Source organism: Acomys minous (assembly GCF_964271855.1).
Source record: "Acomys minous genome assembly, chromosome: 11".
Lineage (NCBI taxonomy): Eukaryota > Metazoa > Chordata > Mammalia > Rodentia > Muridae > Acomys > Acomys minous.
This window is the reverse complement of record NC_140492.1, coordinates 73,405,255-73,421,037: the sequence shown is the minus strand read 5'-3', so window position 1 is coordinate 73,421,037 and position 15,783 is coordinate 73,405,255. Positions and strand designations below refer to the sequence as shown.

Genomic DNA, 15,783 nt, shown 5'->3' with positions numbered 1-15,783 from the left:
GCTATGCCTGTGTGAAACCAGTGATTCAAGGTAGTGATGATGAAAGAAGTGCTTTACTGAAACTGTAATGGGCTGACAGAGGGCTCCTGCCCTAAGCTGCCATCTCACCTAGGCTAAGCTTACGTAGGACTTGCAGGAAGGAAATTTTTAGATGGCGCTAGGAAGCTCACTCACTGATGCTGCAGGCTTGCTGACGTCATACTAAGGTTGTCAGAGGTTCCTGGTGAAGAAGGCTTACTGACAGATCTCAGAAGACTTTTCTTGTTCCCCATACCTGACGAGGCTCACTTCAGCAGCTGTTTAGGGAGTGGAGTGCACAGGAAACAAAGGTGAACAGATTTGTCAAGAGATGATCAACCTACCCAGTAGCTTCCCTGTGGCCCTAGTCCAGCCTTGACTCCACCCTCAGGACTTTTCCCTCTTGGCAGCCAATAACCCTTCTCAAGCAGAATTCATGCCCTGGGCACCCAGTTTTTTCCTTTAGCTGGGCTTCTGGGTTTCAGTTTCCAACTCCAATGTACCTTTCCGAGTCTTTACCTCCACATTATATCTGAGACCTTGGCTGGTTCTTTCTGCTCCCACCTCTCCAGTCTTTTTTTTTTTTTTTTTTGGTTCGTAGCCTTGCCTGTCCTGGACTAACTTTGTAGACCAGGCTGGCCTTGAACTCACAGCGATCCGCCTGTCCCTCCAGTCTTTTGTCTCAGCTCCTTTCCCTAGGTCTCCCGTCCATTCCCACAGGGTCTTTGCCAACATCTTCCTTAGTTGTCTCTTAGATGCGGCAGGAGATGCTGATGGCACACCACGGCTGGAGGTTCTTGACGCGAGCTCAAGGCCAGTGTGCGACCCAGGGCCTTTGCAGGGTTCCCCTTTCTTCCCGGGCCTGGCGGCTCCAGGACTGTCTGAAGAAGAGGAGGAAAGGCGGGGACCAGGACTCCTTCGCGGGCTCCGGGCAGCTCTTTCTTCCCGCAGCGCTCCGCCGTCCTCCACCAAGTTCGCTCCGGAGTTCGTGCGTGGCCAGGTGGGGGCGGGGGCCGAGCAAAGGGGCGGAGGCGCGGCCAGAGGGTGGGGTCTGGCGCGCGGGGCGGGCGCTGCCGCCTGGCCGGCCGCGCTGGCCCAGGATCAGGGAGCCGATGTGGAATTTCCTGCCCGGCCCGGCGCCCCTCCTGCCGCCCCCCGCCCGGCCTCGCACTCCGCTTCCGGCCGCCCTTGCCGCGGCCGCACCCGCGCCCACCCGCGCCTGCCCCGCGCCTCATGGAGGGCGCAGGGTCCCGGGGGGCCGGGCCGGCGCGGTGCCAGGGAGCCCGAGGGCCGCCGCCGCTGCTGCTGCTGCTCTGGCTGCTGCCCGGTCTCGCGGCGCCCCAGGAGTTGAACCCGCGAGGCCGCAACGTGTGCCGCGCGCCCGGGTAGGAGCTGGGCCTGTCCGAGGCGTGGGTGCGAAGCGGGCTGGGGGGAGCGGTGCCCCATTTCGTCCCGAGCTATTCAGGACCTCCCTAAAGTAGCTACGCGAGCCCCTCGGGCCTCCCTTGCGTCTTGGGCTCTGTTCCAGGCCAAGCCTGGGCCCCCGGGGTGCGTCGAGGCGCGGCTGGACCAGAAATCACCTGAGGGGATAACGGGGTGCTGTGGGCGCCCAGAGGGGTACTATGTGGTGCCCAAAATGTCAGGAAAGACCAGGAAAGAGCTACTCGCAAGCCGAGAAAGAGCATTCCGAGGGAGAGAATAGCGTGTGCATAGGCTCCAGGAGCCACTGGCTTGAGCCTGGAGTCGGGGTTAGAAGGACGAAGTTGGGCACCGGGAAAGCTTTAGACTTGGAAGGACAGATTTGTCTTGGTAGAGCGAGCGCGGGGTGGACGTGAGCACGGAAAAGCCTCCGCTCACGGTGGACCATAAACCGGAGTCCTTGAGGACAATGATGGACACGGGATGGGGAGGACGTGGAAGCCCCTGTCAGTTCCTTGGGACACCGAGTGCGCGGAGGTGAGTCTCTGAGAGGGCCTTGCTGGGGAAGCCGTGTGGGTCAGGCCCAGGCAGAAGGCAGTGGAACCAGAGCTTGCGCGGAGGGCGACGAGCGACGAGCGACGCCAAATAGGCGCAGAAGCCTACTTATCATCGACTGGTCCCAGCCACGAAGCAGTCAAGGCATCTCTGCAAGGAGGCGAGGAACCCGCAGTGGGGCGCCTCTGCTGGTCCTGGGGAGGCTGTTTTGGGACTCCAGGATGGGGTCCCCTGGGGTGCGAAACATCAGCCAGGGTTTGGGAGAGTCAAAGTAGGCAAGGGGCTGTTAGCCGACCGCGCGGTTTCCGAAATCGGGTCGAGACGACACAAACCACTCCCGGCAGTGAGCCCCGCCTCGGAGGCGGGGGCCTGCTTGGCTAGCCATCTGCTTCGCATCGCAGCCGCCGCTGCCGCCTCGTCCCGGGCCTCCCGGCCCCAGGAATGCAGCGGCTGAGGCAGGCGGGGCGATGCCTGGGGAGGGCGGTCTACCCCGCACTAGGCCTTCTTCTTTTCCGACAAGCTGGCGGAGGGCTCGGGTGGTGGGTCAAGCTTTTTTTTGAGCTGGAGTGGAGGAGCCCTTGGCCTCTAATATTCCCGCCTGCAGACCTCGCAGGAGGGGGGGGGCTGTCTCTGTAACCCACAACCACGATACGTTTGCCTTTAAACCCTGGCGGCAGACTGCCCCAGCTGTCTGGATCTGAACAAATACTTGGATTTTCTGGGTCTGTCTCCAACTCTGCAAAATAGGGTTGCAGTGGACTTCTGCTCTTGGTGTTGGAGATGGGAGTGGGGGTCGTGACTGTGTGTGGAACGTTTGTGGGAAGAATGGTCCCTGGACTGTGCACACCCGAGGTCTGGCCCATCCTTTTGGTTACAGTGCAGAAAGCCCAGGAGAGGGAAGTGCCCACGGCCTGTTAGTGCAAGGACGCTGCAGCAGAAACCAGTGCCCTGTCTCTCTCTCAGGTGCTTTTGGAGTTGAGAGTGCCATTTCCTTTAGTATGATCAGCGCTGATGAACACAGGCCCGCAGGAGGAGACAAGGAGGCAGTCCTGAGGGCGTTTGGGGCACAGCTCAACCCACACTCCCTCCCCTTTCTAGAACATACCTTGGAACCACTGCAGATGCTGGGGGTGGGTGGGCGGTGTCCTGAAGAGATGCGGGGACCACATGAGGGGTGCCTGCTGCTCACAAAGGGGATCCCTAACCAGGCACAGATGAGAATGTGGGTTAGCTAGGAGGTGAAAGGAAGCTGGAGCCCAACTTTGACAGAGTCTGGAAGAGAAAGCAGGTCTAAGTAGATCCTAGCATGAAAGGGGCAACCTGAGACAGAGGAGACAGAGTACAGAGGAGGCTGGTTTGTTTGTTTGTTTGTTTGTTTGTTTGTTTGACACTCCAGAGCTCTCTGGGTTGTGATGCCATTCCATGGGCATTAGCATGTTTAGCATTGAGGAAACAGCCCACACCGGAGCAGATCCCAAGGCATTGCTCAGTACATGGTGGGGTCTGGGGGAGCTCCTGGATAGGACACAGAAGAGCCATGTCGGGAAGCAGTAGGAGAGCTAGACAGGTGGGGGACCCAGAGAAGGGGGTGGGCACAGAAGCCTCCTTGGTTGGATCTGGGAGTGGCCCGGGGACAGACACTGAGCTAATGCATGGGCTCTAACATGGGAGTCTTAGGGAGTCAGCCCCAGGCATCACTCTAGCAACACACACACACACACACACACACACACACACACACACACACACACACACGGGCTCTTGGAGTCTGATGCTCCTCACTCAGAGAGCAAGTGCCTGCCTTTGTGAGATCTTGAATGAGCTCAGCAGGCTGCCCTGATCACCGTCGAAGATTGGTGGTGCCCCCCCCCCTGCTCTTGGTGAACCCTCAAGGGCTTGGGTCTGCTCATGGCTGCCAGCTGTTCTCCAAGGCATCCTGTCGCCTCCTTCCATTACTGTAAATTGCCGCCTTGTGCAGGCCAGGAACCTAGCTTCTCTGAGCTGCAGGCCCCTGAGCTGAAGAGTGGGGCCTGAGGGGGCTGAGCTCACCCAATGGGTGAAGGAGCCTGATGACGTGAGTTCAATTGCCAGAGCCCTCGTGGTGGAAGGAGAGAAGTGACAAAGTTGTCCTCAGTCTCGATGTGCACAGAGTGGTTTGTGCGCTCCCTCTTTTTCAGACACACACATGGGGGGGGCGTAGATAAATGGTTGTTGTTTAAAGAATGGGACCCATGGATTTGGCAGGAGGGAAGAGCTCAGATGCACACAGTTTACCGCAGTTTGCTTTCCAACCTGTGCTGGCCCACCTATCAAACATCACTGGGTGGGGCCCTAGAACCAGGCTCCCAGCCACAGAACCATGTACTTGGCCAGCCATGTAAGGCAGGAACCAGTGTCTTCCCCTTCCCACCCCTGGCTCACAGCAGGCCACCCCCCAGGGGCTCACAGCAGACCACCACCACCACCACCACCATGGTGGGGGGCTCACAGCAGGCTACCACCACCACGGGGGGGGGGGGGGGGGCTCACAGCAGACTACCACCACCACCCCTGGGGGCTCACAGCAGGCCACCACCACCACCCCTGGGGGCTCACAGCAGGCTACCACCACCACCCCTGGGGGCTCACAGCAGACTACCACCACCACCCCTGGGGGCTCACAGCAGGCTACCACCACCACCCCCAGGGGCTCACAGCAGACCACCACCACCACCACCACCATGGTGGGGGGCTCACAGCAGGCTACCACCACCACCCCTGGGGGCTCACAGCAGGCCACCACCACTACCACAGGGGCGGGAGGGGCTCACAGCAGGCCACCCCCCAGGGGCTCACAGCAGACCACCACCACCACCACCATGGTGGGGGCTCACAGCAGGCTACCACCACCATGGGGGGGCTCATAGCAGGCCACCACTACCACCACCACGGGGGGGGGGGCGGTTCATAGCAGGCCACCTGGCAAGGGAAACAACTATGAAAGAGTCTGGTCCAGACCAAGTGGGAGTGAGAGGGTCTTTGGCATCCCTGGGGCAAGGTGGGTGGGCCAGTGGGGGCAGCAAAACAGGTCTGTTTCATTTTTTCTGTGGTTTCCAGTTCTCTCTGTGCAAACTATGCACAGCCTGTTCCCCTAGTTTAAAGTCTTTATGGGCCCTGTCCCCCAGGTCCCAACTTTGATCCAAGGGAGAACCACACTTCTTTGACTGGGAGGGGAACCTATTCACAGTGTGACCATTACCCCACACTGGTCTGGGGGCACAGATTCGTTCCTTTCAGCCTGCCCCCACCCCCTTTTGGGCTCTAAATCCACACGCCTCAGAGGAAGCACACCCGTCCCCCCAAAAAATGTAGATGGGGTGCTACATTCCTGTAGGACTGAGGCAAAATTCTGAGCCTTACGGAGCTCTAAGAAGCAACAGCTTCCGTTCAGCCCTTCTGTCTTAATGATGGGCACACCCCAGCTCAATCCCAAGGCACCCTCCCTAGCTTCATCTTGACACCTGGGGATTTTCCAGGCTGTACCACCCTGAAGTGTTGCAGTGAGAAATTTGGCCTCTGGGGTGATTTCATCCTCAACAAAATCCCCTGAAAAACTGACATACTATGTGTTGTTTAAGGTCAAACAAACACGAGTAAGCCATTAAATATATGTAGATACTCCAGGCTCCGTGCCTCTGTAAGGCACTGGGCCTCAGTCTACATTCCTTATTAGAGGAGGGGGCGGTAGAGGGGAAGCCTCCCGTGCGTGGTTTCCCTTGCCTATAGCAAGGTCCCAGGTGCCTGCCTCCAGGAGACCACTGGAGGAACTCTGCAGGGTCCAAACTTGGCTCCCTCTCAAATGATCTTCCGCCCTGGGTTTTAGCCCCACGTGGATATCCAGGTGGCCCTTGGGACCATCTGTCAGTGGTGCCAACACAGTCGTGTCACATTTGTATCCCAAACACCCATAAGCCCTTAAAGATATGCTCGACCTGTTTCAGAAGGTCCTAAGAGTCAGATGGCTCCCTATTTAGAATTCGCTGCTGCCCCTGTTTCTTAATCTTGTGGATGACAGTTCGTAGAGGTACGCCTTTCACCTACCACTGCCTGGCGTCAGGCTGGGCATCCACTGCCTCCCTAAGGCAGGACTCCCGTGAAAGCTGGGGGAGGAGCTAGGAGGAAGGCGTCCGGCTCAGACGCCCCTCCCCTCTGCTTGCAGTTCCCAGGTGCTCACGTGCTGCGCTGGCTGGAGACAGCTAGGGGATGAGTGTGGAATCGGTGAGTGGCGGCATTTTGGGGTGCTGGGCAGGCGGGTCCAGGGCGGAGGTGGAAAGACATTCCGCCGCAGCTCAGCGCATCTTCTTTGCAGCTGTGTGTGAAGGCAATTCCACGTGCTCAGAAAATGAGGTGTGCGTGCGCCCAGGCGAGTGCCGCTGCCGACATGGCTACTTTGGAGCCAACTGCGACACTAGTGAGCGTGGGGCGAGGTGGGGTTGGGTAGTGGACGTTTGGCGGGAAACTAGAGAAATTAAATAGGGAGGCGAGATTGGAGTGGGTTGGCCTTGGGGGTCTGGCGGAGCCGAGGGTGGGATGTATCAGGCTAACAACTCAACTTCCTACTTGGTTCTTGCAGAGTGCCCGCGCCAGTTCTGGGGCCCCGACTGCAAAGAGAGGTGCAGTTGCCACCCTCACGGACAGTGCGAGGACGTGACCGGACAGTGTACTTGTCACGCTCGCCGCTGGGGTGCCCGCTGCGAGCATGCGTGCCAGTGCCAGCATGGCACGTGCCACCCGCGGAGCGGCGCGTGCCGCTGCGAGCCGGGCTGGTGGGGTGCTCAGTGCGCTAGCGCGTGCTACTGTAGCGCTACGTCGCGCTGCGATCCACAGACTGGCGCCTGCCTGTGCCACGCAGGCTGGTGGGGCCGCAGCTGCAACAACCAGTGCGCCTGCAACTCGTCGCCCTGCGAGCAGCAGAGCGGCCGCTGCCAGTGTCGCGAACGCACGTTCGGTGCGCGCTGCGATCGCTATTGCCAGTGCTTCCGCGGCCGCTGCCATCCGGTGGACGGCACGTGCGCCTGCGATCCGGGCTACCGGGGCAAGTACTGTCGCGAGCCATGCCCCGCTGGCTTCTACGGCCTGGGCTGTCGCCGTCGGTAAGCGAACCGGCCCGGTGGCGGGAAGGCGGAAGGGTGAAGCGGAGTTCCATCCGGCCCAGCTTCCTGACCCTTCCCTAGGTGTGGCCAATGCAAAGGCCAGCAGCCGTGCACGGTAGCCGAAGGCCGCTGTCTGACGTGCGAACCTGGCTGGAACGGAACCAAATGTGACCAACCCTGTGCCACTGGTTTCTACGGGGAGGGTTGTGGCCACCGCTGCCCACCGTGCCGCGACGGGCACGCCTGCAACCATGTCACCGGCAAGTGTACGCGTTGCAATGCGGGCTGGATTGGCGACCGGTGAGCAGCAAACACGCAGTCCCTGCACGGTGGGCTCTGTAGGCCTTTGGCTTACTTTTCACCTCATTCCTCCTCTCTTGATACCAAGGTGCGAGACCAAGTGCAGTAACGGCACTTATGGTGAGGACTGTGCCTTCGTGTGCTCTGACTGCGGCAGCGGCCACTGTGACTTCCAGTCCGGGCGCTGCCTTTGCAGCCCTGGTGTTCACGGACCTCAGTGAGTGGGGATCTGGAGAGGGATAGGGAATATGTACCTGACCGGGGGTGGGTGGGGGGGGGGCGGGGCCTCCAGCCAGACCTCAGGAACCCTTACTCCAGTAGGGAGTGTCAGCAAGCACTTGGGGGCAGTGTCAGATTTGAAGCCTGTAGATCGAGTCAGTGGTCTGGATTGGGATCTCCATTTTCCACTCAAACGACAGACAGACCCCGGTACCCCACATTTCACCCTTCAGACTCCCTCCTGCAGATAGCACACACATTTATTACTACACTAGTTATCAAGTGAGTGCCCGCCCGCAGGTGGGGGGTGGGGTTCAGTCTCTAGAGGATGGGGTCAGAGGCTTGGTTAGGGTACCCGGGCCCGGTGCTGTGGGGAAAGCAGGCATTCTGGAGAGCCACCGCGGCCTTCCTTAATCCCCAAAACTTTGCAGCTGTAATATAACGTGCCCGGCTGGGCTCCACGGCGTGGACTGCGCCCAGGCCTGCAGTTGTCACGAGGAATCATGCGACCCGGTCACCGGTGCCTGCCACCTGGGTGAGTGGGTGAAGAACGTCGGGCCAGGGAATGAAGTGGGGTGCTTGATCCTGCGCTGAGCCGCTGCTCCCCACAGAGACCAATCAGCGCAAAGGTGTGATGGGCGCGGGCGCGCTGCTCACGCTGCTCCTCGGTCTGCTGCTCTCGCTGCTCGGCTGCTGCTGTGCCTGCCGGGGCAAGGACTCCGCCCGCCGGTGAGGCCCCAAGCCAGCCCCCACCCACTGCTTGGTTTAGGTCGCACGCTTTCTGTGACTGGGTGTGCTTCTTGAACCCAGACCCCACCCCTGGGGCAGGGCCCAGCCCTCTTTTTCTTCAGGCCCTCCCCTTTCTGTTCCCACCGAGACTGAACTGCCCCTCCCAGTCCCGCCCCGCCCCGCCCCTTCGCTCAGGCCCCGCCCCCACAGGGAACTCACGCTTGGAAGGAAGAAGGCACCTCAACGCATTTGCGGGAGCTTCAGCCGCATCAGCATGAAGCTGCCCCGAATCCCGCTTCGCAGGCAGAAGCTGCCCAAAGTCGTAGGTGAGAATGTAGGCTCCTGGACTCAGGGGAAACCCACTACAGGAGGCTTCTAGAAAATGGTATAACGGGCTACAAGACTCAGTGTAGAAGTGTGTGTGTGTGGGGGGGGCGACCTTGAGTTTTAATGTGTGTGGGAGTGGAAAGGTGCGATTAGAGGAAGGAAGGGAGGAGTCGTAGATGTGTGGGAAGAGGTAAGGATGCGGGAGGCATGGGGACCCAGGAGTGCTTGCCTGGTGGGCTACCGGACCTGTAGGTCTCTACATTGAGATGTAGAGCTGCAGGGGCGTCTGTGTGAACGGTGAACCGCGAAGTGACGCACACCCAACAGTTTGGCTGGTTCCCAACGTTCCTGGAGCCCTCCCCGGGAAAGGGCAGGCCGGTCCCCTTCCCCTGCGGATTTTCTAGTAGACGCTCTGACGTGATGACAGGCAAGGAGGTAGCCCCTCCCTTTAGGCAACTTTCCTTCTGAAGATTAATGGGGACCGTTCGGTCTCTTAGGAGGTAAAGAAGACAGCTCAAAAATGCTCCGGTTCATTTTAGCAGCAGGACTCCTCCGAGCGCAGGTGCCAGGGCTGGACCTTCACCGCAAGGCTGCTGAGGGCCTGAGGAGAGGCAGCCTTGCCCCAGGGTTCCCCAGCTCCCACAAGGCGCAGTCTGGAGCTGGCTGGGGAGTGTGGGGGCCTTTCATGGCCACGAGTGCTAGAGTCTCTGTCTTTCCTAACACCTGGTCTACTCTTTCTGCTCTCTGGCTGGCTGCATTTGGCTTGCATCTTTTCCTTCTTGTTTATTTTTAAATTATCTTTTAAAACTCTTTTAGTTGTTTTGTGTGTATGGGCATTTTACCTTCACCTTTGTGTGCAACACTTGTGTGCCTGGTGCCCATGGAGGCCAGAGGAGAACATCAGATCCTCTGGAACTGCAGTTACAGATGGTTGTGAGCTTGAGGGCCCTGGGAGTGGAATCCAGATCCTCTGAAAGAGCAGCTAGTACTCTTAACCATTTCTCCAGCCCATTTGTTTGTTTGTTTAGAGACAGGGTCTTCTGTAGGCCAGGTTGTCCCGGAACACAGCTGTGTAGCCTAGGCTAGCCTCCGGCTCCCAGTGGTCCTCCTTTCTCAGACTTTCAAGTGCTGGGGCTGCAGGCACGCACTACGAACCACACCCAGCTCTCTCCGTGTTTCCCTTCCCCATTCTCCAGCCCACCCGTTGCTTTCTGTAGGGGCTGCTCATGACCACGTGGTTCACACTTCGCTAATGAAGGGTATGAGCTGGGAAAAGGCAGGGTCCCCAGCAACCCTGTTTCACTCAATTTTTTTCCCCAGTGGCCCATCACGACCTAGACAACACGCTCAACTGCAGTTTCCTGGAACCGCCCTCAGGGCTGGAGCAGCCCTCTCCATCGTGGTCCTCCAGGGCTTCCTTCTCATCCTTTGACACGACAGATGAAGGCCCCGTGTACTGTGTGCCCCACGAGGGTGAGTGTGGCCCCGCATGAGCACCCACCCCACCCCCACCCCCCGTCCATCTATGCTGGAGGTGGAGGCACGGGATCAGGGCCCAAGAAGCTAAGAACTAGGAGTTGTTGGCTACAGAGCTGCAGCTACAAAGCTGAGCGATTGTCCTGTTGGGGTAAGTCGTGCAGGGATAGGCAGGTGGGCTCGCTTGTTCCCAGTCAGTCGTATTAACTTCTGGGACTGGATCTGCATAGGGAATGGCAGAGGAGAACACAGATAATGAGGAGGGACTGGCCTGTCCTACTTTGGTGCCGCTAGGTGACTTTGGGCTGACTCCTCACCATCAGAAACCTTACTTCGTAAAGGGCATGAATCCACTTCAAGTTCATGACTGTGATGCTGGAGACCGGGGGTGTTGAGGGAGGGGCACAGGGTCTGAAGCCCGCAAAAGTATCCCTCCTTCTGCAGCAGTCAGCCCACACCCTGAGGATTCCCACTGAGTTTGTGGTAATGGTCCGAGAGTCCCAGGCCTGCCTGAATGGCCACAAAGGGACAGCTGGGCCTCCGGCAGAGGAGGGAGGGCCCCACGTGGAGGTTGGCTCCACTAGCGCTATTCTTGGATGTTGTGACTCGCTTGTCCTTCCCTTGTTAGAGGCGGCTGCAGAGAGCCGAGACCCGGAAGCTCCTGCTGTCCTCGCAGAGGTGCCCGCTGCGTCCCCAGCGCCCACGGGCACCCGGGCGCCCGCGGAGGAGGCAGCGGCGCTCCCTGCGTCCTCCGACAGCGAGCGTTCGGCGTCAAGTGTGGAGGGGCCCGGCGGGGCGCTGTACGCGCGCGTGGCCCGGCGCGCTCGGGCCCGGGGTGAGGCTGGGGGCTTGTCACTGTCTCCGTCGCCCGAGCGCAGGAAACCGCCGCCACCAGACCCTGCTACGAAGCCTAAGGTGTCCTGGATCCACGGCAAGCACGGCGCAGCGGCCGCTGCACCGTCACCGCCGCCCGCGGGACGCAAGGCTGCGCCGAGCCCTAGCGAGAGGAAACGGACCCCCAGCAACACGTCGGTGCAGCCCCCCGGCCTGACGGAGGAGGCCCCCGCCCCGGCCGCACCCACGCCGCCCCGGGCCCGAGCGCGAGGCCGCGGCCCGGGTCTCTCGGAGCCCATGGACGCGGGTGGTCCCCCGCGCAGCGCGCCGGAGGCCGCCTCTATGCTGGCAGCTGAGCTGCGCGACAAGACTCGCAGCCTGGGTCGCACCGACGGGCCGCAGGCGCCGCGCGAGAAGCCGCCGCCGCCGCAAAAGGCCAAGCGCTCCGTGCTCCCGGCCTCGACGGCCCGCGCATCCGAGGCGTCCGAGGCCACGGCGCTCGAGAAGGCGGCGGCCAGCGCGCCTGCGCCCGACACCCCTCGGAAGAAGACCCCCATCCAGAAACCTCCTCGGAAGAAGAGCAGGGAGGCGGCGGGGGAGCCGAGCAGGTCGGGCGCGGCGCCTGCAGCTTCCTAGGCTCGCGGCCCCGGGAGCCACCGCGTTGCTCGCCGTCGTTTCCCGGCGCGGCCGCAACGAAGGCATTTCATTGGCCCCTACCCCGGCCGCGGCTTGGTCGGATCTCAGGCCTGACAGGACACTTTAGCTGCCTACTTGCTCCCACTAGCAGTGATGTGGAGCTTTTCTAGTAATCTGCGTCTCAGGCCATGGCTTAGAGAACCTATAGACTTTTTACTGGCCAAGAGCGTGCTTGGCTGAGCTATCTCGTCATTGGCTGACGCCAGCAGCAGCGCTTCTGCCTCTTGGCTGCCTCTCATTTGCCAAGGCCTGGTGCCTGTGGCTGTACGGTTTTCTTCTTGAAGATAATCAGAGGTTGCTTCCATTGACGGGGCTCCCGAGTATTTGGTTGACCTGAGCCTGAGGAGGAGAGCTGGTCTCTCCTCCTCAGGGGTCTCAGCCCATCTTGGCTTGTCCCTTCCCACTGACACCAGACCCCCGCCCCCGCGTCCTTCAGCTGTCAAGCTGGTATTGATGGCTTTCCCTCACCCCCACAATTGTGGGAACCCCAGGGGCAACTCTGGTGGCCTTAGATGTATTTATAGGCCCCAGGCAGGGCTGCTCCCATCCCATCTGGGGCCTCCAGGATGGGCTCCTCCTAGCAGGGCCAGGCCAAAGCTTTCTTAATAAAATGCTTCTCCCCATATCCTGTACTCTGATTACTTCCTGCCTGAGGTTGTGGGGGCACGGATGCCCTTCTTATGGAACTTGTATGTAACATCTTCTAGACTCCTCCAGCTAAACGGAACCTTGGAGTCCTGGTGTTGGTCTCCCGGAACACTGTGAAGTGTATCACTGTGAAGTGTGTCAAATCCACCAGTCTTGAGCGGTCACTTGGGAAGAAAGGTGGATCTGAGCTAGGGGAATCCACAGGCCACAAATGTTTCTGGTCAGACAGAGGTGAGGACAAGGGACATTGGGCAGTTGGGCTCAGCCTCCAGCCAGCCACGCTTTCACCAAGCAGCCTGTCACTGCACAGAGCCTGCTGTCTGCCCCAAGAGGTGCCTTGTCCTCAATGACAAGGCCCCATCTTCCGCATGCTGCGAGAGGGGAAATAGAGGGAAGACAGCCTGCTTGGCCTTCTCTGGAGCCATTTGTCTGTCCCCACCCCACCCTAGCACCTGGCCCTTCTGAGCCTTGGACCTGTGCTCCCTCACGGTTCCTACTGACCTTCTTGGTTTCTGAAAGCCAATCTGTTCTGGTTCCTCCTACCCACCCCCCACCCACCCCCGCCTCTAGCAGACTCTCTTCTTGTCTCTACCATCTTTTGTTGTTGTTGTTGTTGTTGTTGTTGTTGTTGTTGTTGTTGTTGTTGAGACAGGGCCTCATATTGCAAGCCAGTGTGACCTCGAACTTATGGCCCAGCTTTCCAAGTATGAAGTCATGTGGACGCTGGGAATCCAGTGTGGGTCCTCTGCAGGAGTTTGTTTGTTTTTAATGTTCTTAGCTGCAGAGTCGACTCTCCAGTGTTTTCTCTTATCTCTTGGTGCCCAGCTCAAAATCTGGCTCTGCCAACACCTTCCTCGCCTCCTATATCTCCAACGCTGGCAACTCAGGGCCTCTGTTTAGCAGGGGCCTTGTTCTCTGGCCAGGTGCTACTTTGAGGTCAGCTTTGGTCCCGCACAGGGATCCAGCCACTGGCGTGGAGACGGTGTCCAGAGCAACACAGTGCCTCAGGCCAGCCTGGCTGGGCAATATGTGGTTGGCATCCTGATGTCTCTGCCAGATGCTTTCCTTTGGCCAGCAGGCATCTTCCTGCTGTGGTCTTGTGCTTTGATTGGCCTCTGGTCCATTGAGGCAGCAACTCATACTAGCTACTGGGGCTGAAGTCAGGCTCAGCGTCACCCAGGAAGGGGCAGAGGCCACGGCAGGAAGTCAGTGTAGTGTGGAGCATTGTTAGGCCTCACTCTAGCCCAATCTGTGCCCCAACCTGTCACGATGGCCCCTCATTTACTCAATTCCTTACTCTAGCTCTCTGTTTCCCTAGTCTGGCCTGGTATGCTTAGCCTAAGAATGTCTCAGTGCTGGCTGGCCTGGGGCCTCTTCTCCCACTGTCCAAGAAGGCTGACCTGCAGAAGCCCCTTGGTGAGTCCCTCCCAGAGCGCAGACCAGCACTTTCCATCAGCCAGTCCTGCCGCCTGTCCCCCTCCCCAGGAGATTTCCCCTTAAATGTCTTCCACCACCCAGCATTCCCCACCCCCTCTGGGCTTGCAGTAGTGCCAGCTCCCAGGGCAGGCGCCACAAAAGGGAACCACAACTGCTGGAACCTCTGTTGCCATGGAGACGGGGACCACAGAGCTCACATCTGGTAGTGATTGAGGAGGAAAAATTATGAGTCGTGGAAAACGCAAATATTTTTTTGTAGCACAGAGCACAAAGGAATGTGGGGGCTGGAGAGGGGCCTGGGCTCCGTCTGGTTGCCAGCAGGAAGTAGCACATATCACTCAGAGAGGCCAGGCTGTGCCAGACAGGACACACATGCACACACACCAGCAGTTGCTTGTCTTGGGGCACACATAACTTTGCCACTAGATGCACAGAAATACCAACACACTTGATGCAACACACACACATATGTATGACAAGCCAGAGTGGCCCAGAAACACAGAACATGCAGCAGCATGCAACCTACATGTAACTGCATTGAAAAAGAAGCAGAGACACATACTGATCAAGGCTCCAGAATTCCCTGGGACACACAACAGCAACTAGACATACCACCCACTAGATAGAAATGCACCATCATGTCCAGTACAGGCACACTGCAGCGCTGCACAGGCACACTGCAGCGCTGCACAGGCACACTGTAGTGCTGCCCAGGCACACAGCAGCGCTGCACAGGCACACTGAAGCGCTGCACAGGCACACTGCAGCGCTGCACAGGCACACTGCAGCGCTGCACAGGCACACTGAAGCGCTGCACAGGCACACTGAAGCGCTGCACAGGCACACTGCAGCGCTGCACAGGCACACTGAAGCGCTGCACAGGCACACTGTAGCGCTGCACAGGCACACTGAAGCGCTGCACAGGCACACTGTAGCGCTGCACAGGCACACAGCAGCGCTGCACAGGCACACTGTAGCGCTGCACAGGCACACAGCAGCGCTGCATAGGCACACTGTAGCGATGCACAGGCACACTGTAGCGCTACACAGGCACACTGTAGCTCTGCACAGGCACACTGAAGCGCTGCACAGGCACACAGCAGCGCTGCACAGGCACACTGTAGCGCTGCACAGGCACACTGTAGCGCTGCACAGGCACACTGTAGCTCTGCACAGGCACACTGTAGCGCTGCACAGGCACACAGCAGCACTGCACAGGCACACTGTAGCACTGCACAGCACACTGTAGCGCTGCACAGGCACACTGCAGCGCTGCACAGGCACACGGCAGCGCTGCACAGGCACACGAAGGGACACATAACCTGCCACACATGTCTAGCCAATCCACAGTAGTGCAGAGAGGACTGTCAGCCCTCAAAACACACAAACAAGGGGCAGGAGAGACACAGTAAATCCAGAAGACATAGGAACACAAGACATCCTACAAAACACACACTTCAGGCATGGTGAAAGAATTGGATATTATCATATAAATCACATGGGCTACCAGCTACATGGAAACTAAATTCCTTGAAGCATGCATACACACAGTTCATGATATGATGACCAAAAAGAGGCAAGGACGGATCCCATACCCATAGCTACCTTACACAGAGCACAACACAAACATGCATTACACTCAGCAAACACACTTTCTGTAACACATACCATTGTCCTTCACACATGCTGACACACACCCAGCACCTCACTACACCCAGGACACTCAGGAGAGTTCATCCAAACTTGCAACATACACATTACTAGCATCTGACGAAAAACTTCTGCCACCATCTCCAGCCCTCACCGAGGGCACACACACACACACACACACACACACACACACACACACCAGACACAGGGACACAGGGACACAACCTGTAATATGCACACAGTCTACCAAAGCCAAGTGGACACCAAGAACACACACACACACACACACACACACACACACACACACACACACACACACCATGGCCTGATATTATGCAGACAC

The 15,783-nt window shown here is 58.8% G+C and overlaps 1 protein-coding gene across 2 annotated transcripts; it reads left to right on the top strand.

Moving 5' to 3' along the window:
• Window positions 1-1,103: 1,103 nt before the first annotated feature.
• Window positions 1,104-12,330, top strand: SCARF2 (scavenger receptor class F member 2). 2 transcript variants are annotated; one of them, XM_084800642.1, is made up of 11 exons: window positions 1,104-1,403; window positions 6,191-6,249; window positions 6,341-6,442; window positions 6,605-7,124; window positions 7,206-7,424; window positions 7,513-7,641; window positions 8,075-8,178; window positions 8,255-8,372; window positions 8,583-8,698; window positions 10,020-10,172; window positions 10,804-12,330. In XM_084800642.1, the coding sequence occupies exons 1-11, from the start codon at window positions 1,252-1,254 to the stop codon at window positions 11,643-11,645; spliced, it is 2,514 nt and encodes an 837-aa protein (XP_084656768.1). In that variant the 5' UTR covers window positions 1,104-1,251; the 3' UTR covers window positions 11,646-12,330. The 2 variants fall into 2 exon arrangements, with proteins under 2 accessions (XP_084656768.1, XP_084656769.1); XM_084800643.1 differs by lacking the exon at window positions 1,104-1,403 and adding an exon at window positions 1,431-1,974.
• Window positions 12,331-15,783: the final 3,453 nt, after the last annotated feature.

Coding starts and splice junctions, on each gene's coding strand:
- SCARF2 (XM_084800642.1), top strand. CDS start 1,252: ATGGAGGGCGCAGGGTCCCGGGGGGCCGGGCCGGCGCGGTGCCAGGGA. Junction 7,425..7,512: donor GCGGGCTGGATTGGCGACCG/GTGAGCAGCAAA, acceptor CTTGATACCAAG/GTGCGAGACCAAGTGCAGTA. Junction 8,699..10,019: donor GAAGCTGCCCAAAGTCGTAG/GTGAGAATGTAG, acceptor TTTTTTCCCCAG/TGGCCCATCACGACCTAGAC.